Source organism: Scomber scombrus, chromosome 5, assembly GCF_963691925.1.
Source record: "Scomber scombrus chromosome 5, fScoSco1.1, whole genome shotgun sequence".
Lineage (NCBI taxonomy): Eukaryota > Metazoa > Chordata > Actinopteri > Scombriformes > Scombridae > Scomber > Scomber scombrus.
The window spans coordinates 12,488,158-12,510,863 of record NC_084974.1 but is presented as its reverse complement, the minus strand read 5'-3'; the positions used below and the strand labels follow the sequence as shown (position 1 = coordinate 12,510,863).

The 22,706-nt window shown below is 40.9% G+C and overlaps 1 protein-coding gene across 2 annotated transcripts in view; it reads right to left on the bottom strand.

The window, feature by feature from the left end:
* Positions 1–22,706, bottom strand: part of mettl16 (methyltransferase 16, N6-methyladenosine) — a 38,744-nt gene that overhangs the window by 3,443 nt on the left and 12,595 nt on the right. For both annotated transcript variants that reach the window (XM_062418488.1, XM_062418489.1), the window contains exons 4-9: positions 22,432–22,572; positions 21,446–21,561; positions 21,107–21,249; positions 16,418–16,487; positions 14,743–14,832; positions 950–1,123 (exon numbers count right to left, since the gene is read on the bottom strand). In XM_062418488.1, the coding sequence (XP_062274472.1) occupies positions 950–1,123; positions 14,743–14,832; positions 16,418–16,487; positions 21,107–21,249; positions 21,446–21,561; positions 22,432–22,572 (734 nt within the window). The remainder of the gene's footprint in view (positions 1–949; positions 1,124–14,742; positions 14,833–16,417; positions 16,488–21,106; positions 21,250–21,445; positions 21,562–22,431; positions 22,573–22,706) is intronic.

Genomic DNA, 22,706 nt, shown 5'->3' with positions numbered 1-22,706 from the left:
ACTTCACATGTGTAATCACTGTCCCACCCTGAACGCAACCGCTTGTGTTTTGTTACACTCTACTGCCCCCTGGTGGATGAACCATCAACCTCTCATAACTCCTTCATGCTTTGTCCAATTCACTCCAAACTTCACATGACTGATGAGTGGCCGCCCTGAACACACCAGACCATATGTGTAACTACCTGTGACTGCCCCCTACTGGATGAACGAAACATTGCATTTTTGGCCTCCTTCCAGGTTTTTTCTCACTTTCTGCTTCACGCCACAGCCCCGCCATGCCTCAGGCCCCGCAGTGGCCTGGGTGAGCGAGGGCCCGCCATCGCCGCTTGCGGCTTTCATTGAACTTGTCATTGTAAGAGAATTAATGTACTACTTTGTCTTTCAAAAGTGACACTTCCTCGCTGTAATTATACAATCTCATACACACAACAATGAGGTCAAGAGGCAGAAAGAACCTGACAGAATATTCAAGCATCAGAAATACTTTCCCACATTGACTCAATCATCACTTCAGCAGCGTCAAACTGGCATTAAAGCACCTGTATAGGATTTAGTGTAATCTAGCAGTGAGGTTGCAGACTGCGACCAACTGAATACCTCTCTCCCCTCCTTGCCCCCCCCCCCTCCAGGAGTCTACGAGAACCCATGGTGGTCAGGAAACTTGTGAAATACGCGAAAGGCCCTCTCTAGAGCCAGAGTTTGGTTTGGCTGTTCTGAGCTACTGTATAAACATGGCAGTGGGGCACAACACGACATTATGAAAACGACCCACTCCCAATGTAGACATAAAGGGCTCCCTCCCCCAAAGGTAACGAAAACAACAATTGTTATTATCAGGTGATTATAAACCAATTTAAACATACTTCTACCAAGTGTGCACTGCACCTTTAACCCCATTTATATTGCAGTTTTACTCTAACTATACTTGTGAAGCCCTGAAGCTTACCCGCAGGTCAGTGAGATTCTTCTCCACCAGAACAGTGACGCTGTCCACAGGGTTACGGGCGGAGCCGTTGATGGCAGAGGCCTTAGCCTGGAGCTCCTTCAGCCCGGCTTGTGGAAGTGTGAACGACAGAGGTTTCCGAGTTTTCTCCAGTTTACGCTTCTTATTGGGAGGAGACTTAAGACAAAAGAGGGAGAAAAACAAGGAGAGAATTAACTAAACAAAATCTGTTTTTGAGATTAAGCTCATGTAATATAAATACAAAAGAGTAAAAAGTTAAATGGTTTGAAAATATATATTGTATCTGAAACAGAAAGAGAGGGCCGGACAGACTAATTAGGTGTGTGAGGGTGAAATCATCAATGCCTGTGATATCTGTGGTGCACAAGCCAACACAATGTTTTTTTTCAATAAGCCCACGATACATTCATATGTTTTTATGTACATTTTGAAATATGCATTAACATTTACCTTCCAGATAAGTTAAACGTTCCAATAGAGGTGACTTCAGCAATGAAAAAAACTGTATTACAGTCTGAAGATATCACTGGTATCCTGCACCCTTAACTTGAAATATATATATATATAAAAAATATTTCTTCATTGTTCTCAACCAGCTAAATGTTTATATATTGTGTACTTTCTTACTTCACTTATCTTGTACTTCAGGTACAATATGGCATCACATTATGAAGTCCACAGCTTTCTTTTATCTGTTCTGTCGTCTGTGCTTTTATGTTTTGTGTTCCGAGCACAGTGACTTGAGTCAAACCAGCCGGCTGAGAACCTCAGACACCACAATCAGTGTTTTGTTGGTCTATATTTTAAGATGTCTGCATCAGAGGCTGGAAATTATTTGAGACCAAAAATACAGTGTCCTGAACCGAGCAGCAAGCAGGGGGCAGAGAAGGGCGGTGTTAAACCTATTTGCTCCATTTTCATCTCTACACATTTTGTTCTTAGGCCTTCCTTTGTTTTATTTCTATCGTCCACATATTCTTCTGTTCTTAGCATACCTGTTCTTTATTTTGCAGCATCTTTTTAGTGTCATCATTTGTCTGTTTGGTCAGTATGTGTACTTGTTTTCATTTATTTTCTTGTTTCTTCACTTTATTGTAAAGCACTTTGATCTACACCCCCTGTATGAAATGTGACACCTAAATTAAGATTTATTCTTGTTATTATTATTATTATTATTATCAATTATTATATATCTATTATTTTAGTATCAGTACCAAAACTTGGGTAACATATCATTAAAAGTAAAAAAAAAAAACATACAGTGGTGGGGGCATACATACTGTCTTATGTGCTGTATCCATTGTTTGGCTGTGTAGTTTAGACTGAGCTGAGCTACTGGTATGCTCAGTATCATCTGTTTCCCACAGAGATTTGCTTACACTGGTACAGGGCCCTCCACCATCCAATTCTACTGCTGCTTCCAGGATCTCAGCCTGTGCAACAGCAGCCGCCACTTCTCTCTGCAGGTTCAGTGCCCCCAACTCGGCATCCAATTTGGCCTTCTCCAAATGCAACTTTGCTTCAGTCTCTGCTCGTTCAATTTTTAGTCTCATCTCTTTCTCAGAAAATGCTGCACGAGCCCGTGCTGCTTCTGCCCTGGCCCGAGCTATTGCAGCAGCATCTGCCAATGATGTGGCTGGACAGCCACTCCTCAGGCTGGATACTGAAACGTTGTCATCCTTGCACCTTTCCATTACGCCGTCTCAGATGCACTACACTTTATCTGCTGCTGTGTCACCCTCTGGTCTATTGTCTTTTCACTATACTGTCCTCCTTGAGGCGTAGCAGCCACAATTAGACAGCTAGCCAAAGTCCATTCATAGACATGAGAGTCAGGATGCTGCTCCAAAATTCAAGCTCTAAATATGTCAATGCAGACTCAAGGTGCATTAGGATGTAAGAAAGGGTGGAGACTGAAATCACAGAATACAACATAATTACTGTAATGTTGGCTATGCAGAGGTAAGATCCAAAGTGCACAAGCATGTCAGCTCTCTAAATCTTATGTAACAACAATCAGTAAAAGGCTCAATACCAAATGAATGCTAATTAAACAGCTACATGAACACAGCACTTGCAAGGATGAAGGCTAAATGCTAAACATCAGCAGCTAATCACTGCAGAAACCAACATGACTCAGTTAAATGCTAGCATGCATACAATAGCCTCAAAAGTTACTTTTAAAGTACACAATTTACAAAAGTGTCATGAATGCATGTTGTTGAACTGCTTATTGATTGATTTAAACTTACAGGCAAAGCTTTCTGCGGCACAACGACAGGATGGCTGCAGATTGGGTTGCTGAGCAATGGTTGGGCTGGAATCCAGCCTCCTCTGGCCTATTTATGCTTTCAGTTCCTGTTTCCTGTCTACAGAGGAAGTTGTCCAAAAGACTGTACAACTGAAAAGATGCTGTAGAGGGCGCCAGACACCATACTACAGACTATAAATACCAGACAGGCAGAATACCTATGGCCCTGTTTACTCCTGTCATTAATGTGCATCTGACTGACACCAGAGTCTCATTTTTAAATTGAGTCAACCACACTGACATCATGCCTGCCAGTAACATTTGCACCAATTATATATAATCAGTCGTGACGTGTAAACCAACTCTTTCTGTGAACTCTCCGCTGTTCATCACTTGGCTGTTAACTATTATTTCCTATTATTTTCCTATTTTTGAATCACTTAAGATTTACTGTGTCAACAATATATAATTCCCCATGACATTATTACCACGTATTAAAACAGGTAATAAAAGAGAGTAGATGAATGAGGGAATATTCCTGAATCTTACATCCGTCAGCAAGAGAGCTTTAGTGTTTCACAAATAACAGCAAATAAACAATTTCTCTCTTAAATTCTTAAAGTGAATATATAATTAATGTCAGTACTTCTTCTTTGATACATTTAAAGTGAATTGTCTTTTGGCAATTTAATTGTTTCTCAGATTTAAAAAGAGGCATCGATACTCCAAAAAGTGACATGAATGCCTGGATAGAGTGAGGACATACCAACAGAAGAAGGAGCGTCGTTACAAACCACAAGAGGGAGCTCAAACCACACAAGCTCCACCTGAACCTGCAGTGAATGTCAACGCTGTTTCTTATTTCTAATCCCCTGTAATGCCACGCTGTAATGGCGGTGGAGGTCATTATCCGACCGTATCTCCATACAACAGACGCTCTGCAGTGATCGCCCCCTACGCGTCCGCTGCGGCCAATATGTCAAAGCTGTACCCGCAACTCACTGCAGGCTGAGTGAGAGTGGGGAGACGGCGGGGGTCTGCAGCAGTACTGTGACGGAGCAGACAGCATGGCCGACTGACCTACAAACAGCAGAGTGAAGGAGCAGACTGTGACCTTCACACTCTGCTACTGATCTGAGAGTCAAGTTTTGAATACTCATTTACTTCAGTGCATCTGAGGACTTTTATTGTAGTCTGTAATCCAGAACATTCCTCTTACAGTATATTCATTTTCTTCTCCTTTAATAAACCAGATAAGTAAAAGACTAACCTGAAATAAAGTTTAATAAATAAATGAACACATCTTTCCTGTGTTTGCTTCTCCATTGAAAAAACTCTTTATGTTCACTGTCTGAGAGCTTTTTTTAGTGTTGATCATCTATTGATTTTTAGTTGAAATGATTGTCCATGTAGATGCACGTTTATGAGAGGTGGACATATTTAATTAATGGGTTGATAATGGACGCTGCCTTGTCTGACTGCTTGTTAGAGCTTCCTCTTTTATTTCTTATTGTTTCTCACAGACGTCGCCCCCCTTTCTCTCCGCGCTCTGTAAGCCCCCCAGCTCATTGTACCAAGGAAAGAAAATCAATAAAAATCCATCAAGCCGAAACCTGACTGTTTACACGGCATCCTTGACATAGATTCATTCACACACACACACACAAAGACAAAGAGTATGAAACCCACATGTGTACAGTTGCATACACACCTCTTCACTGAATCACATCCTCTTCTCACTCTGCTGCTCTTTCACTCCATTATTAATCCCACTTACCCACTCTCACCTCATGCTCATACACAAACGCACACACACACACATATGCACGAGACATGGGTAAATGATAACCTCACAATAAGAGTCTGGCCCAATTTTGAAAACGAGGCACAGTAAAAGCTTTCTAGTCCAATAGGAATCATTTCTCTCTCCAGATATAATGTCATCCAATCATCCATCTCGACCTCCTGAGTACGCGCGCACACACACACACAGACACACACACACAGACACACACACACAGACACACACACACAGACACACACACACAGACACAGACACACACACACACACACACACACACACACACACACACACACACACACACACACACACACACACACACACACACACACACACACACACACACACACACACACACACACACACACACACACGAGAAACAAAATGTTGATTTCACCTTCAGGCAAACACTGTAAATCGTACTCTGATCATCTCTCTCCTTCCAACCCCCATTTTCCTTTTTGTCAAGTCCCAAACCTCATAGACCCTGAACCCTGGACCTTTCTGAACCCCCTCCTGCCAGCGGCCTGTATGATCAACATCAGGAAGCCTCAGGGCTCAAATAAAGCCTGGCAGTCTGAATGTCTCCACTGTCTTCATCCTTTTGTCTGTACGTTTTCTTTATCTGCCTTTTGCTTTTCTCAACAATGCTACATCCTCTGCATTTCTCTCTCTGACAATGACAAACTGCTATAAAAATTACCCTAAAAAGGTCAAATTATTCCACCGTTAAAATGAAAGTACATTGTTGATTTTCTTCATACTAACACCTCTGACCAAAAGCAGACAGCAGACTCACGTTGGAGTCCCTGTGAGGACCTGGAGGCTAATCATGCTCATGTTTTCTGGAGCTGCACTGAACTAAAGCCTGTAAAAGACATTACGAGATATACTGAACCAAACAAATGAGCTGCTGAGGATTTTTCAGGAAATGTATTGATATTTTCTTTAACTGTTGAGTGTTAGAGTGAAAGGTAGATGGAGAAGAAGTGACTTAGTAGTTTAAATATGGAATAGCTGTATATTTGAATGTATTTTGATGTCTGAGCCCTCTAGAAACTATTTTTTTGATCTATTCTACTTCCTGGGTGAGATTTAAGTCAACCATGTGAATCCAGATGTTTTGATGTAAATTGTTGTTGTTGATGTGTTGTAGTCTGAGCAGCAATTCTCCTTATGGGTGTTTTCAAAACTACAGCTGGTAAACTTGCATAAAATGCATTTTACACCTGGTTCAGTTTCTTTTCACACAGAAAAAAATTAAGGGAACCAAAATGCATCGCTACAGGCCAGGTGAGAACGTTCATAGGACTTATTGGTCGGATGTGCAGAAACAAGAAAATAAACACAGGAAGAAGGTGCTGAAAAAGGTCCTTTGAGAAAATACTGAGAAAATACATTGTTCTTTGTTGTGATAGTCCAGGTCGGACCTCAGATGAATTCTCCGTCTAGTTGCTAACCAAACTGTCTCATCCACATCCCAGTATGAACCTAAAACTCACAAGAGAGTTTAGTCTGGGAAGAGAAAGATTACGTGGTTGCAGTAACAGTAGTCTGGAGGCTGACCTGGTTATAAGGTGGTGAAGTAGGTCACAGTTGCATACATGTCACATATGTTAAAGTCTATATGTAACATTAATGAGCAACCCCCTGCACATGCATACATACCATAGGTCTATAGGAACATCTATGCAGGCACAATTAGCAGGTCAACCATGCAAGGACTTACACATGCAGAAACTTCTGTCGTGTAATCACATGTGCACACACACACAGCAAACACACGTGTTCGAGGGGTCTGTCTGGTAATACTGCCGAGCAGCTCCCGAGAGTAAATGACGATGGATCTGCGTGAAAGTCAAGGAGGAGGAGGAGGAGGGTTGCAAGAGAAAATGTAGGCCAATTTTTCTGCTCAACTGGTTTTATGTGGAAAAGGCCAAAACAGAAGCCAACAAGACACAAACAGCACAGTCTTCATCACACAACCGCTCTCACATCTGCCACCTACCTTCTTATATTTGTTTATTGTCTGTTTTGGGGTAACATTATTCCTTGTTCTCTCTGTGATTACTTTAATCTACACCAGATCTGCCAACCTTGGAGAAAATCTTTGAGGACCAATTTATGCAAAAAAATAAAATAAAAATTGAGTTATTTGCTTCACCTCAGAGTTGGTTTAAGTTGTCTAATGCTGCAGTGTGTGTTGGTCAGCTGCTTTTGTTTGTTACTACTGGAGTTCACCGCTCCGCAAAGCACACATGATGACATAACCGACAATTATCGATGATTAAATTCAGTCAGTAACTCATTTTGTCATCGATTTTTTTTTGACTAATCGTTGCACCCCTACTTTAATCGTTGCACCCCTACTTGACGCTGCTGTTTACCAGTTTTTAACGGTAATTTAAAATATTAAACTGACTTTACCCCAGAAAAAATAAACAAAATAACACGGTTCTCACCTGAGAAGTGTGTTAAATGCAAAACTAAAACAGGTTTTTAAAAAGCATTTGCTGTGGAAGTGCACTGTCATAAGACGTTTTGGGGAATAGTCCTTTCTACAAATTTTAGAACATCTGAATACTGGAAATTCTGTCTGTCCTGAATTGCACACATTGGGAGAAACAACCCATATTATGAGGGAACAAAAAAGATATTGTTGATTCTAGAGCTGCATTCTTGATTAATTAATTAGTCATACGGTCTATAAAGTCTCAATCATTGTTTACCAAAGCACAAGATGCAACTTAACCTAAATATATTGAGTTTATTACCACAGAAAATTAGGGAAAAAACAAAAAAAAACCAAAATATTCACATTTATTGACTGATATTTATAAGCTGGCAAGACATGTTTTAGTTTTAATATTAATCAATTAAAACCTTTTTTTCATACAACCAAAGGTTTTACATAAATGTTTAGTAACGTTATACAATCCAAAACTCAATCCAAACCTTTTACAAAAAGTTTGAAGTTTTACAAGACATGCTTTTACTTTCAATATTAATCAATTAATTATTTATTCATTTATTTATTTGTTCTTCAACCCTATCTTTTAGTATGAATTTACAAGCCACACCATCCTGATGTTAAGACTTGGTGACTTTACTTACTGTAGATTCACACCGACTGTTAAGCAATTGTCAATTGTTTGTTGCTTTAGAAAGTCTTTGTGAGAAAGATTAATACAAATAATAAAATGTATTATTACTGTTATTATTAATATTAAATACACTTGGGGTGGAATGCGGAATATGATGTCATCAGAATCATGATGTCATGAACGATATAATCAGAATTATGATGTCATCAGAATCATGATGTCATGAACAATATAATCGGAATTATGATGTCACACAGATCAAAGGTGCCTTTATGAGGTCATTTGCACATTTTTAGAACATTCCATATCTGTAGGTGCAGCCACTGTACAGCGTTGTAAATAGCCAGGTTGTATTCCAGCTACATAGAAGCAAAGTTACCAGTAAGGTGCCATCATTTCTTCATGGTAAGAAAATGAACAAATGCAGAGGCCAGCTTTTACCCCCCCCGCTAGATAGAGGTACAAATGGTTATATGCCATCCTTCCATCACTCTAAAAGAAAGAAAAGACCTGTTACTATGCAGAACTGGGATCATTTGTTAATCCCAAAAGAAACGAAGGATTACCACGAGGAGGAGATTGAGGAGGTGAATTTGGAGGTATTTGAAGACCTCACAAAGAAAAGTAATGGAAGAAAGACATTTTCTAAGTTTGCAGAGGAAATTAAAGAGGCCCTGGGCTCTCCGTGGATCCAAACAGACACTGGGGATGACGAGGATAGTGAAGAGATTAAGGGGGAGATTAAGGAAGAGACAGTGGAGGAAGAGATAGTGGAGGAAGAGATAGTGGAGGAAGAAATAGTGGAGGACAATGAAATAAAATTGTTGGAATTTCAGGACCTCACAAACAATGTTGAGGAAGAGACGTTGGTGGAACATTTCCACTATGAAGAGGAAGATGATAAGGAGGAGGTTGCTGAGGATGTTGAGGAAAAGTCCATTGCTTCTGAAAAAGAAAAATCCTCCTATTCTTCCTTCAGTGAGGAATCAGAAAAACATGATTGGCTTCAGGGACACAATTCAACAATTGATCTGGAAGAGGACGGAAAAGCTAAAGACATTGCGGATCAGGAGCAAACCGCAAGAGCAGCTATTGAGGAGGCCCTAGATAAAGAGCACATAGTAAATACCCAAATGAAAGAATGTCTGGAGCAGGAGCAAAAAGAAAATGCTGCCCTTAAGAGCGCCTTAGAGCAGGTAAAAGAACATCTGAAACAAGAGCAAAAAGCAAATAATGCCTTTGAAGAAGCTCTACAGAAGGAGGATGCGGAAAAAGCTCGTCTTTGTAGTGAAATTGAACAGCTAAAGACACAAACTTCTTATCTTTCAAAGTCACTAAGACAACAAGAGGACAGCAACAAAACACTGAAAGGAAAAGTGAAAAAGATGGTGGTTAATCGCAAGGAGGACAAGACACTGATTGAAAAGCTTGAGGAGCTCAAGTATAATTTGGAGGTGTCCTCTCTTCAGTGTAAAAAAGAAAATGACAAACGTGAGAAGGAGCTTTGTGTCAAAATTAAGGCACTTGAGGAACGCAATACTGAAACCAAGGACAACAGTGTTTACTCAATGCAACAAAAAGTAGACCAGTTGGAATTAGACCTTAAGGGGGACCGGTCAATGCTCTCTAAACTTCAGAGGGAGTGTGATGATGCGGTCTCCCAGCAGCAGAGTCTGACCCAAGAAAAAAGACAACTGGCTTCTGAAAACACAAAGCTGCAGGGTGATCTTAAGGCTGCACTAAATGAGAATAATATTCTTGTAAAACAGCTTCAGGATGCCAAAGATGATTACAGTAGGACTAATGAGGCCATTGTAACAGAAAAGGTGCAGTTCAAGAAGGTGCTGAAAGAGCTGGAGATGATAAAGGCAGAGCTCAAGGAGAAGAATTCAGCTTTGGAAAACAGTCTATTGGCTGAAAAGCATTTGAAGTCTTCCCTTGAACAGGAGAAGAAGCGCTTCAATTATGCTCTTGAAGAGGCTCCAAAGAAGGATGAAGCTGAAAAAGCCCGTCTTTGTAGTGAAATTGAGCACCTAAAGACACAAACTGCTGATCTTTCAAAGTCACTAAAACAACACCAGGACAGCAACAAAAAATTGAAAGGAAAAGTGGAAAAGATGGTGGCTTATCGCAAGGAAGACAACACCTTGATTGAAAAGCTTGAGGAGCTCAAGCATAATTTGGAGGTGTCCTCTCTTCAGTCTGACAAAGAAAATGACAAACGTGAGAAGGAGCTTTGTGTCAAAATTAAGGCACTTGAGGAACGCCTCGTCGAGATGAACGATGAAAGGCTGAACAAAGACAGTGAAATTCAATCCTTGTACCTTAATATTCAGCATCTTCGAGGCACTACTGAAGCCAAGGACAACAGTGTTTACTCGATGCGACAAAAAGTAGACCAGTTGGAATCAGACCTTATGGAGGACCGGTCAATGATCTCTAAACTTCAGAGGGAGTGTGATCATGCTGTCTCCCAGCAGCAGAGTCTGACTCAAGAAAAAAGACAACTGGCTTCTGAGAACACAAAGCTGCAGGGTGAACTTCAGGCTGCACTAAAAGAGAATACGCTCAGGAATCAGCTTCAGGAAGAGAACAGAAAAGGAACAGAAAAGGTGCAGTTCAAGAAGCTGTTGAAAGAGCTACAGATTCTAAAGGCAGAGCTCAAGGAGAAGAATTCAGCTTTGGAAAACAGTCTATTGGCTGAAAAGTATTTGAAGTCTTCCCTTGAACAGGAGAAGAAGCGCTTTGAGCAGACACTTTCACAGCAGCAGGCTGAAGACAACCCTCCACTGTTCCTCAATAATCAACTGAGAGGAGCATGTACACCCTCAGGCCACATGACGTATGACATGCAGACACTGTGGATAGAGAATGCTAATGTCAGGGCTAAATACAGGACTATGGAGAAAGAATATGACAGAGTTAAGTCTCAAAACTGCTCTTTTTCTGACCAATATGATGAACTGGTGTCCAAAAAAAATCAAATCATCGCTAACAATCAAGAAGCCATAGTTAAGCTCCAGAGCACAGTTTATGAGCTCAAAGCGCGTCAGTCGAAGGATGAGATCAGAGAGAAAGGGCTTGAGGACTCCATGCTGCGAGAGAAGAGAAAAAGCTCCAAGTTGCAGAAGAGAGTCGATGAAATTGCCGCTACTCTCCAGAAGGAACAGGCCACCTGTGACAAGCACCGCGTCGAGCTCAAGGAAGCTTTGACAAAGCAAATACAAATAATGGAGGAACGGGAGAAATTGGCTGTGGCTCTCCAGAAAGCTGAAGACTGCAACACTAGGCTTCAGGAACAACAGCGGGCAGAGGCAAGGTACCAGTTCAAACAACTCCATGACAAATGCCAGTGCGAACAGCAGAAAACTGCCCTGGAGGAGAGCAAAACGGCTCTTAACGAACTGCAACAGAATTACACTGCTCTAGGAAGGAGGCACAGTGACGTCAGTTCCAAATATTGTGAAGTCCTTACACGCCACAACACCCTCCTACTGAGTCATGATAAGCTCAGATACGCTCAGCTACCCCAACAGAGTTCAACCCTCCTCTATTGAGCTTCACACAAAACAAGACCCAAACCAGACTCAACCCTCAGTACAACTTAATTTTCAACCATCCAACAAACACGTGCGTGTTGATCTATATCCCTATGTTTTAATGTAGCTTTTCAGTAGGTATCCCCTCTTAAAGTATGGACTGCTGTCGTTAAAACCAAGAAAGTTTTTATTGAATTTTGGATTGTAATATTTAACTTTAATCTTTTTTGTAATACTTTTGGATTGTAAAACTGAACTTTAAACTCTTTTGTAAAACCTTGGGATTGAATTTTGGATTGCAAAACTTGACTTTAAACTCTTTTGTAAAACTTTTGGATTTAATTTTTGATGGTAAAACCTAACTTTAAACTTTTTTGTAAAACTTTTGGATTGCATTTTGGATTATAAAACGACAGCAGTCCATACTTTAAGAGGGGACAACCACTAAAAAGCTACCAGTCAGCAAGGTCTAACACTTGTTTCGGATTGTAAACTTTCCAAAAAGGGTTTTAAATTTTACAATCCAAAATTCAATCCAATCCAAAATCCAAAATCCGATCCAAAATCCAATCCAAAATCCAATCCAAAATTCAATTCCAATCCAAAATACGATCCAAAATACAATCCAATCCAAAATCCAATCCAAAATACGATCCAAAATCCAATCCAATCCAAAATCCAAACCAAAATCCAATCCAAAAATTCAATCCAAAATCTAATACAATCCAAAATCTAATCCAAAATACAATCCAAAATACAATCCAAAATACAATCCAAAATACAATCCAAAATCCAAAATACGATCCAAAATCCAATCCAAAATCCAATCCAAAATCCAATCCAAAATTCAATTCCAATCCAAAATACGATCCAAAATACAATCCAATCCAAAATACAATCCAAAATACAATCCAAAATACAATCCAAAATACAATCCAAAATACAATCCAAAATACGATCCAATCCAAAATCCAAACCAAAATCCAATCCAAAATTCAATCCAAAATCTAATACAATCCAAAATCTAATCCAAAATACAATCCAAAATACAATCCAAAATCCAATCCAAAATCCAATCCAAAATCCAATCCAAAATCCAATCCAAAATCCAATCCAAAATCCAATCCAAAATCCAATCCAAAATCCAAAATACGATCCAAAATACGATCCAAAATCCAATCAAAAATCCAATCCAAAATTCAATTCCAATCCAAAATACGATCCAAAATACAATCCAAAATACGATCCAAAATCCAATCCAATCCAAAATCCAAACCAAAATCCAATCCAAAATTCAATCCAAAATCTAATCCAATCCAAAATCCAATCCAAAATCCAATCCAAAATCCAATCCAAAATCCAATCCAAAATTCAATCCAAATTTCACCCCTCCGAGAATCGTCACCTTATCGTGGTGGAGGGGTTTGCGTGTCCCTGTGATCCTGGGAGCTGTGTTGGTCTCAGGTGAGGGACCAGACTAAGAACGATTCATAGGTCCCAATAAAGAGACACTTAAAAGGAGGTGAAATAAATATGAAAAGCTACTGGTGTGGAAAGGCTATAATATATGAATTTACTTATATCGACTGTATAAACAATTTAGTATAGGTAAAGTTTTGCAAACTCAGATGGTACCGATATCTGGTCTTGGTCCATGGACTAAGTAAATATTGTAAGCAATGTCTATGTCAATCACATGTAAGTGTGTTACCATAAATCAATAAAAAAAATAGACTTCGTGGACAAAATAGTTCTTTATAATTCACGTTTTGGTATTTGTGATTGCATATATTTGGGTATTTATGGTTGTTATTTTTTTCATAAATACCAAAATTATCTATCTATAAAATATCTATCTATATCGGGAAACCTTTTACAATGCCTGCATATTGCATACTGCATATGATAATTCATACTTAGAAAGTATTCATTCATTACAAGATGATTAGTTAAAACATTTCAAAAGGTACCTGCATTATTTTGCATTTGGTGACTTTCAAATGACAGACCAGTCATATTTCCTCATTGAAGTTTTCTTAAAAATAGTGTTAAATTCTCGTCTCATCTCAATCTTGTGAACCCAATATCGTGTCTCGTCTCGTGAATTAAGTGTATCGTCAAACCCCTACAGTAGGTGATACTGCTGGCTGCTCCCAACAGCCTTGACAATTTTGGCAGAGAGGGAGGCCACATGCGTTCTGATTAAAGTAAATGTGTATATGGTGGGGTGCCAACACTGCTTCACCTGCTGGGAGCAGATGGAAGAATGATGGGAAAGAAAGGTTTGATGTGTACAACTCCGCTTTTAAAGGTCAAAGTTGGATGTTCACCACTGATGCATTTTCTTCATCATCATCATGATCATTACTTCGTTTTGCATTAATCCGTTTTTTCTCTGATTCCAGCTTCTCAAATGTGAATACTTTCTTGTTTCTTTAGTCTCCTTTGACAGAAAACTGAATATATTTGGGTTGTGGACAAAACAAGATATTTGCAGACATCACCTTGGGGTTTGATGTTTCTCCCCATTTGCTTACATTCCATTGAAAAACTGATCAATTATTCCAGTTATAATCAATAGTTGCAGGCGTAAAAATCACTGCTGTACACCTTAATTTTGACATTTTGCATTGGCATTAGTACACTTTAATACCCTTTCACTTCCCTTTTTAGATTGATAAAATCCTTCCATCCAATGTTTTGGCTTGTTCACTCTCTCTGCTTTGTATATCTCCAATATGCTCTCTGTCCAGACAAAACAATGGCTCAGTGTATGTGCACATTTACGTTCCTGCCTTGGCAACTGTTGCCAGGCTACGACATGTTAAAATCACATAAACATCTCCCCAGAGAAAATAATAAGTGCGTCTAATGTCTAATGGAACAGGGGCGGGAGGGAGAGGGGATGCAGTCTGGATTTGGGGGGGGGGGGGGCAGGACTGAGGTGGTGCATTACTGAGGAAGGGGGGATCTAGGGTTTTGGAAACATCCATCAGCACGTGGTGATGAAACAGATGATGGAGGATGACCACAAAATGATCCACTGAGCCTAAAGGTGGTCCGAGGACTAGAGCACTTACCGGAACAATGACGTCATCATAGAAACTCCAGGCTAGCGCCCACCGCATGGTGCGTCCCTGATAGAACTCTGTGTGGGTCACTTTGGGCACCTGAGAGAAATCAAAATAGTCAATTTATCTAAAATTATGTCATCCTGTCTTGGTCTACTCTGTATAAACAACATCTGACTGTCTGTCCTGGAAGAGGGATCCGTTGCTCTGTTGCTATTCATGAGGTTTCTTTCACTTTCTCCATGTTAAAGTTTGATTTGGGGAGTTTATTTCTTATTCAAATTAAGGGTATAAGGATACATAGGATGTATTTCTGTATAGACTGCGAAGCCCTTTGAGGCAAATTAGCTTAAATTTAGCTTGTAACTTTATAATATCTGCTGGTGAAAGAGGTTCAATTTGTTCATCTATAAAAAAAAAAAAAAGATAGTAATCTCAGTGGGTCCTATCCTAACTGGCTAATGGTGGTTAAAAAACACAGGAAATAAATTCCCATAAAATAAAACAAATTGATAAAAACAACATAAAACTGTCCGTTAAGGGTCAAGTTTAGCAGCTGTAGCCACTGAACTAAACAGTTGAGTGAGGCAGAGTTTCAAGATATGACGTGAACAGTGCGTGTGATAAAATGTAAAACTGTTCCACATAACCAAATAGTTTTCAACAGATCAGGAATTGACTCTGAAGCTTCATCCTAGTAGCACTCAGCCTGACAGTTTGACAGTGTGACGCAACGCATACTGGACATGCTCAGTCTGCAGGTTTGGTGATGTATCAGATGTAAAAATGTCTCCCTGTGTGACTTTCAGTGACTTCTACACATCTCTAATCGTGAGTGAGAAAAGACAAGTTGGGATCTATGATGTGAAAAAGACACAAATAGGGTGTGAAAACCTTCGTGCAAACAGAGCACTTCAACAGTCTCTCAGGACTGCTTCAGTAAATAGGAATGGGGGGGTGGGGGAGGGGTTCCCTAAGATAAGAGGTCAGAGGTCAGCCAGCTTGTTACGAGTAACAAACATTCACATTTGCTAAATTAAACACACAAAGAGAGACGAGAAGGCACTGCAAAAAAAAATAAAAAGCATTAACATATTAACTAGGCCAGGTTTCTTTTTACACTCTTTCTCCCTGGACGTTAGCCAAGGCTGCACTCATGCTGATGAGCAGCGACAGCATCCTAAAACCTCTGGAGGAGGTTTGAGGGACACCAGGTGCAGGAGGAGTGATCAGGGGACCAGAGTCTATTTATTTATTTCGAGCATGTGAGGGATGTGGCTGGCACAGGACCAGAGGCCTGCAGCAGTCAGGAGTCATGTGCTGGACTATTAGTCAAGCTAATGATGCTAATGGATGTTAGCGAGACAGTGCCGTGTGATCCAGTCATGCACCGCTAACAGAAATCAGCTCATTCATGGCTCGTTCGTGATGCTGCTTAGCTGGCATATTAGAAAGAGCTGATCCGTTGTGGCTCCCCTGACAGTGACGCCCTCTAAAATCAAGAGCCGGTTTGAGATGGTAGGCTCAGATTATTTTAACGAGCCATTATCACACCTTTCACAAAGGGGCGTGTTCCTGCATGATCAAATTGAGATCAAAAATCAGGGCTGCTTTGTAATACTTATTGATCGCAGTCGATGTATTTGTGTATTCGCCTTTATTCTGAGTCTGACGGTCTACTCACCCCTTGCTTCCTCAGCTCCTCTTTCAAAGGTGTCAGGCTGCATTTCTTCCCCAACATGCAGCTGTACCACCTGCAGAAAGAAGGAAGCACGTTAACCAGCTGTGTGTGACTGAGTTAGCAGCCGGCTGCCCGGGAGTGAACCAGCAAGCAGAGATCAAACGAGCTGAGGTGGGCTTTAGGGAGCAACACAAACACAAAGTGAAACAGTAAAGCCAAAAAAACATCCGGGTGTGTAGAGTCCACAGCAGAGAAAAAGCTGGTTTGAAGTGGTCTCGTTGGTGGAGGCTTGATCAATAATCTCTGCTGTGCAATAAAGGGATGAGGTTGGTTTTGATCAATAAGCAGTAAGAGTCTAGACCAGGAGAATGGAGGCAGGATAAACACATCAGGAGTCAGCCTACAGGGAAACTCTAATTTTTACATAATTTGTCTGTTCAGTGTTGATTAGATATACCATAGAGTTAAACACCTGGTTTCGACCCGCCACGCTTTAAAAAAAAATCTTATCATAAAATGTTCACAGGTGTACTTTCCACTGATCACAGGCCAGTTTGATTTACTCACTTAAATCTCTCTGAACAGTCCTTCTGATCATCCAGCTGCTAAAATCGAGATTATAGGAGCTCTAAGTTGATCAAAATGTTGATTTATCAACTGAGTCACTTTCAGCGGTGTGATCACAGCCTTACAGGCAGCCACTAGTCATTCAGTGACTTTTTTAGCCCTAGATTTTGTCTCACAAGCAACACAGAAATTGCATCTTACTTGGGTCTTAAAAAGGTGCTTTTAAAACAAACGTGAATCATTTCAAAAAAGTCGTCAGTCAATAATTGCCATCATAATTTGATATCCATACAACAGAGGGACACAGTAAGTTTGTTTACCTTGCTGCAGCTCATTTAACAGCTCACTGTGACTGCTTGTTTCATTACTACCTTTGCAAAAACTAAGAATGATCCACTGATGTAAAGTGCCGAAAATGACGACATTGATCACATTTTTTCAGTGATTTTTACTGAATTGTAACGCTGTGATTGTACACAGCGTTAACCGTGGAGACAAATACACCACGTTTTCTCTGACTGCTGCGCAAGAAGTAGTAATTGAATGCTTTTGATGTGAGTAGCAACAGGAAGCATGTGGTTTGCATTTGCTGGAACTTAATACAGCTCTGGTATAATGTAACTAGAGTGAACAGTAAACAGTGACGCTGATATCAATTAGATATAATGGGGAAAAACAACGCTGGATTGTTTCCTGTGAATCCCCCACACAGGAATGATGGACTCTCCCATTAATAATGAGAACTTTCATGTAAATAGATAATTACTGAATGTAAATATATATAAATTAAAAATACCAACCATGAGTACAGTAGTATCAGAAATGGGGTTTAATTCAAAATTTTATAATACTACAATTAACATAACATTTCTTTTTTTAAATATATATTATACTTTCACAATGGAAAGCAACCAAGTTTTGCGAGAATAATTAAATTAAAGCTGCGAGCAGCGTTGGGCGGGACCTCGCCCCCTTGCGCACGTCGGGCCGTGGCGAAGCGGAAAGGTTTCCGTCGGGTGCATTTAAACGCATTCAGACCCGGGCATTTATTGGACACTGCAATAAGTAGACACACGTTACACACACTCTCTCTCTCTGTCTGTGTAGACATTTAGACTGAGCAACTGAAATGAACTGCCACTTTGATGAGTCAAACAGGAGAGGAACTTATTTCCAGTGAAACCTGTAGATATGTTTGTAGTTCATGCTCATGTAATTCGTGTTTGATCTAGACTTTGACAGCAATGTCAGTGAAATAGTTGACAGACTGCACAGATATCTAAAATCATAATAATACAGTCAATAAACTTGAACAAGAATCAGAAAACTTCCTTATCAGGTATCATGACAAGTTTTCTCCACTGGGTGGCACACTAAGACCACAAATGAACCTGGCTCAGCCAACACACAGTCGTTGCCATGATAGTTAACGACTGCAGAGCATTGGCAGACTGGAGATGTGGGATTGAATGGGAGAGGAACAGGGTGTACATGTGTATCCGCAGATCAAAAAGTGTAAAACATAACCGGACCAAATTACACACATCTATAGATGAGACTTGTGGCTACATTTCGACGTTTGAATGGAGTCTGTAACTGAAAGTATGCAGGAATAATATATATATTTTGAAAAGCCTGAAAAATCGTCGAAAATCCCACATGTAACGGCAAATTGTGCACTTCCTGTTGGATTTAGGTCAGGGGTGTCAGCGCGTGATTTGTAGGTCTTGATAAGACAAACAATTGAGTTTTGGTTTGATCTTTCTACGACATTCCTATCAGGCGTAGTGGCCATTTTACTGTTTCTAGGTGGCTGAAAAATCGTCGAAGATCCCACATGTAACGGCAAACTGTGCACTTCCTGTTGGATTTAGGTCAGGGGTGTCAGCGCGTGATTTGTAGGTCTTGATAAGACAAACAATTGAGTTTTGGTTTGATCTTTCTACGACATTCCTATCAGGCATAGTGGCCGTTTTTAATTGTTTCTAGGTGGTGCTACAGCCGTTTTACTGTTTCTAGGTGGCGCTAGAGAGTCCATTTTGGCACTTTTGGGGTTAATTTTTCCATTTTATCAAATTTATGGCCAGACCTGATGTGCGTGTTGAATTTGGTCTGTCCTGGAGCATGTTTAGGTGGTCAAATTTAGGGTCAAAGTGGCATGAGACATTCCTCCAATTCATTGTCTATGGGAGCGTTTTGGCGAGGGTTTTTGGGCACTTGACCTTTGAGGGCTTCTAAAATCCAAACCGGACGAGTAATGGAAAAGTTGTTCAGATCGTTTGTGCAGCAGGGTGTGCTCAGTCAGCTATTTAAGTTTGAAGCCGCCACGATGAACGCCCTCGGACAAGATAGCGTTTGTAGCAGGCCAAGAATCGTCAAAAATCGCATATGTAACAGCAAATTGTGCACCTCCTGTTGGATTTAGGTCAGGGTTGTCAGCGCGTGATTTGTAGGTCTTGATAAGACAAACAATTGAGTTTTGGTTTGATTTTTCTACGACATTCCTATCAGGCGTAGTGGCCGTTTTAGTGTTTCTAGGTGGCGCTAGAGAGTTTGACGTTGTTTGTTTTTCCATTTTATCGAATTTTTCGCCAGACCTGATGTACGTTCCGAATTTGGTGAGTTTTGGAGCAGGTTTAGGGGGTCAAATTAAGGCGCAAAGAGGCGGTAGAAGAATAAAAAACGGTACAAATTCAATAGGGTCCTTGCCTCCAGGCAAGGGCAGGACTCCTCTGGAGTCCTCGCCCTCTTGCCTTTCGGCTCGGTCCCTAATAATAAAAAACGGTACAAATTCAATAGGGTCCTTGCCTCCAGGCAAGGGCAGGACTCCTCTGGAGTCTTCGCCCTCTTGCCTTTCGGCTCGGTCCCTAAAAACTGTAGACAGATTAAGGAAGGGTGCCGTAGTGTACGAAGATGGCGACTTGGAAAAATGCCCAGAGAGGTGAAGGGGGCGGGGAGAGCAGTGTCAGCTTCAGTCGACACAATGAAATATTGAGCAGCTCTAATATCCACAGATGTTTCCCACTTTTCGGCACAGTGGGGAGGAACACCCAAACAGCTCGGCTTCCCACCTCTACCAGAGGCTTCTTCAAACATCCTAAAGTGTGCAGCTGTGTGAAGATCAGGATCATATTCATGTTCCTCTATTCACAGCATTACAACCTTATTACCAGAGGTGGCAATTTTCATATCAATGGCATGACAAATGGGGAGCATTAGCTCATTCTAACTGGTTTTGGGTATTTGGATGTGTGCTTTAGTCGGAGCCAAGGTGGCTCGCCCTTATCCGACAGTAATTACACTTCAGTGGAAGAAAGGGAAAGAGGAGCAGGGTGGGGTGGGGCAGGAAGAGGGTGAGGCGGGGGTGCGTGTCTCCAAGGACCAATCTGGCAGTGTTTCCATGGACACCTGGGGGCTCTGGTGTCCCAGCATGCTTTTGGGAGTGACAGCCGGCTCCGGTTGGCTTGGTCGGAACGCCAAACCTGTAAACGAAGACCGGGCTCATTTTTGCTTTTCTCTCCTCTGTACACGAGAGCAGGCCGGTGTTCACATCAGCGCCTCTCAGGGCTGCTCGTCTTTCTAATCAAGCATTAAGCTAGCTAACACACACACACACACACACAGAAACACACACACACACACACACACACAGAAAAACACACAGACACACACACACACAGCACTCCCTGTTGGAGGCCAAGCAGGTGTGGCATGTCTAATTAGTTTTAATAGCACCACTCTGCAGCTCCCTCTATCCGAGTCTCACTCTGCTGCCCCGGTGACAGCCCTGGTAACAGGGGAGGGTAAAGTGACGTCCGCTAGAGACACCCCCGCCCACCCAAACACAGCTGCTCTCTGTGGGCTCCCAGATACAGCACTGGGTGACTGTGTGCCAAAACCATTAAACCTACTGGGTGACAGCTCCATCAATGTTCAGCAACCCATCTGCCCGTTTCACCTCTCTTCATGGGAGCTCTCATCTAAACCTCTCAAAAAAATACCATAACTGCACTGCTGCTGAGCATAAACATGTAGGGGAGTAATTTGATAAATTCCTCAAATGTTTAAGGTTGGTTTGGTTTTGCAAACTCATTTTAAAAGCGCAGGTCAAGCTTTATTCCTCACCGCAAGCGCTTCTTGAGCTGCAGGCTGTCATGAATGATCCTCTTGACAAACTCCAGTTCACCACCCTCCGCCATGATCTCCGTCACCCCGCCTGTGTTCACTGAGCTGGGAGGAGGTCTCCGTGAGTTCCTGGAGTTGACTCCCTGCAGAGAACAGCAAGACAGACAGAGATTAAGACAAAATCCTATTAGAGGCCTGTTACTATCTTGTAAACAAATACTGTTTTGTGGTGTTGTTGTGTTCAGTCTCAATGAGTCAAAGAATTCATCAAACGGTAAAGATTCAACGAGGACACCAGTAAAATGTGTCAGGATATTAAAAAGGCAGGAGAATACTGACCTTAGCTTCTAGCTGGTTGGCAAAGAAAGGAGGGTTGCACATGCAGAAGTCATACACGATCTCTGTCTCTTCTTTCAAGGCGTCCATCAGTAAAGTCTTCTGGGGAACTTTGACAACTGGGGAGAGACAAGGTTTTAGGTAAACATGGCAGCTCTTATGGAAAATAAAATAAATAAATAAATAAAACAAAGTCTAAAGTGCGTCTATAAACTGGACGACTTTAGGTTGTCCGATACGAAAGTTGACAATCATGAGAAAAATGTGGGGAAATCTTTGGTCATCAGTCCAAAAGTATGTGCTGGATCAAACTGTGAAACACCAAATTCTTACTATGTGACTTTAACTCAGAATATGGCATGAAATTATGCATTGAGCACGCTTACCACAGTGATGACGTTTCTCTCGTTTAATATTTTTTGCCATTTACATCAACAACTATCTGACTTCCTTCAAAACTGACATTGTACAGTCAAGCTGAAACAAAAGGTTAGTTTTATTATTGATTACATGCCAATTAATAATAATATTAAAATTAAAATAATTTCTAAAAAAAACGCCTGTCACAATTTGATATCAAATTGCTCTTTCTGTCAAAAATCCCAAAACATTCACTTTGCTATCATATGATGCCACGAAAAGCGGAACATTTTTATAATTTACAAGCTGAGAACCAGAGAGTGTTTAGTTATGTCTGGTATTTGTGCTTAAAAAGTGATTATCCAATTATCCTAAATAGTAGCTGATTGTTTTTTCAGTAAATTAACTTTATCACCTAATTGTTTGAGATCTAGTAAAGTCACAAAGACACAGATTGAGAACAGTCTCGCACAGTGTGACATGCAATCAACCTGCAGGATAGTTGTTATCTCACAGTGTGCGTTGCCATTAAGGCGCAGGAGGTGAGATGACAAACACGAGACTCTCAGACTGCAGTTTAAATGAAGCGCTCTAATTTCACAAACTTTACACTATTGGACCGCGCTCACCTTTAATGAGGTCAGACAGGTTGTTCTGCTCAACGTTTTTCGTAGCGTAGTCAAAGCAGATGTCATCAACCTCTGTGGCGAGAAAGTACCAGCCGTTCATTGTGGCTCCCAGCAGGGGGTAGATACAAGACGCCCCTGTGCCTGAGGAAAACGACAACACACAATGTGGAACATAAAAATGATGCATGTATTCATGATGATTAATGGTTTTTACCTTCAGTGAACAACAAAGAAATATGCTGTGAGGCTGTTTAAAGTGAATGATTCTGAGACGC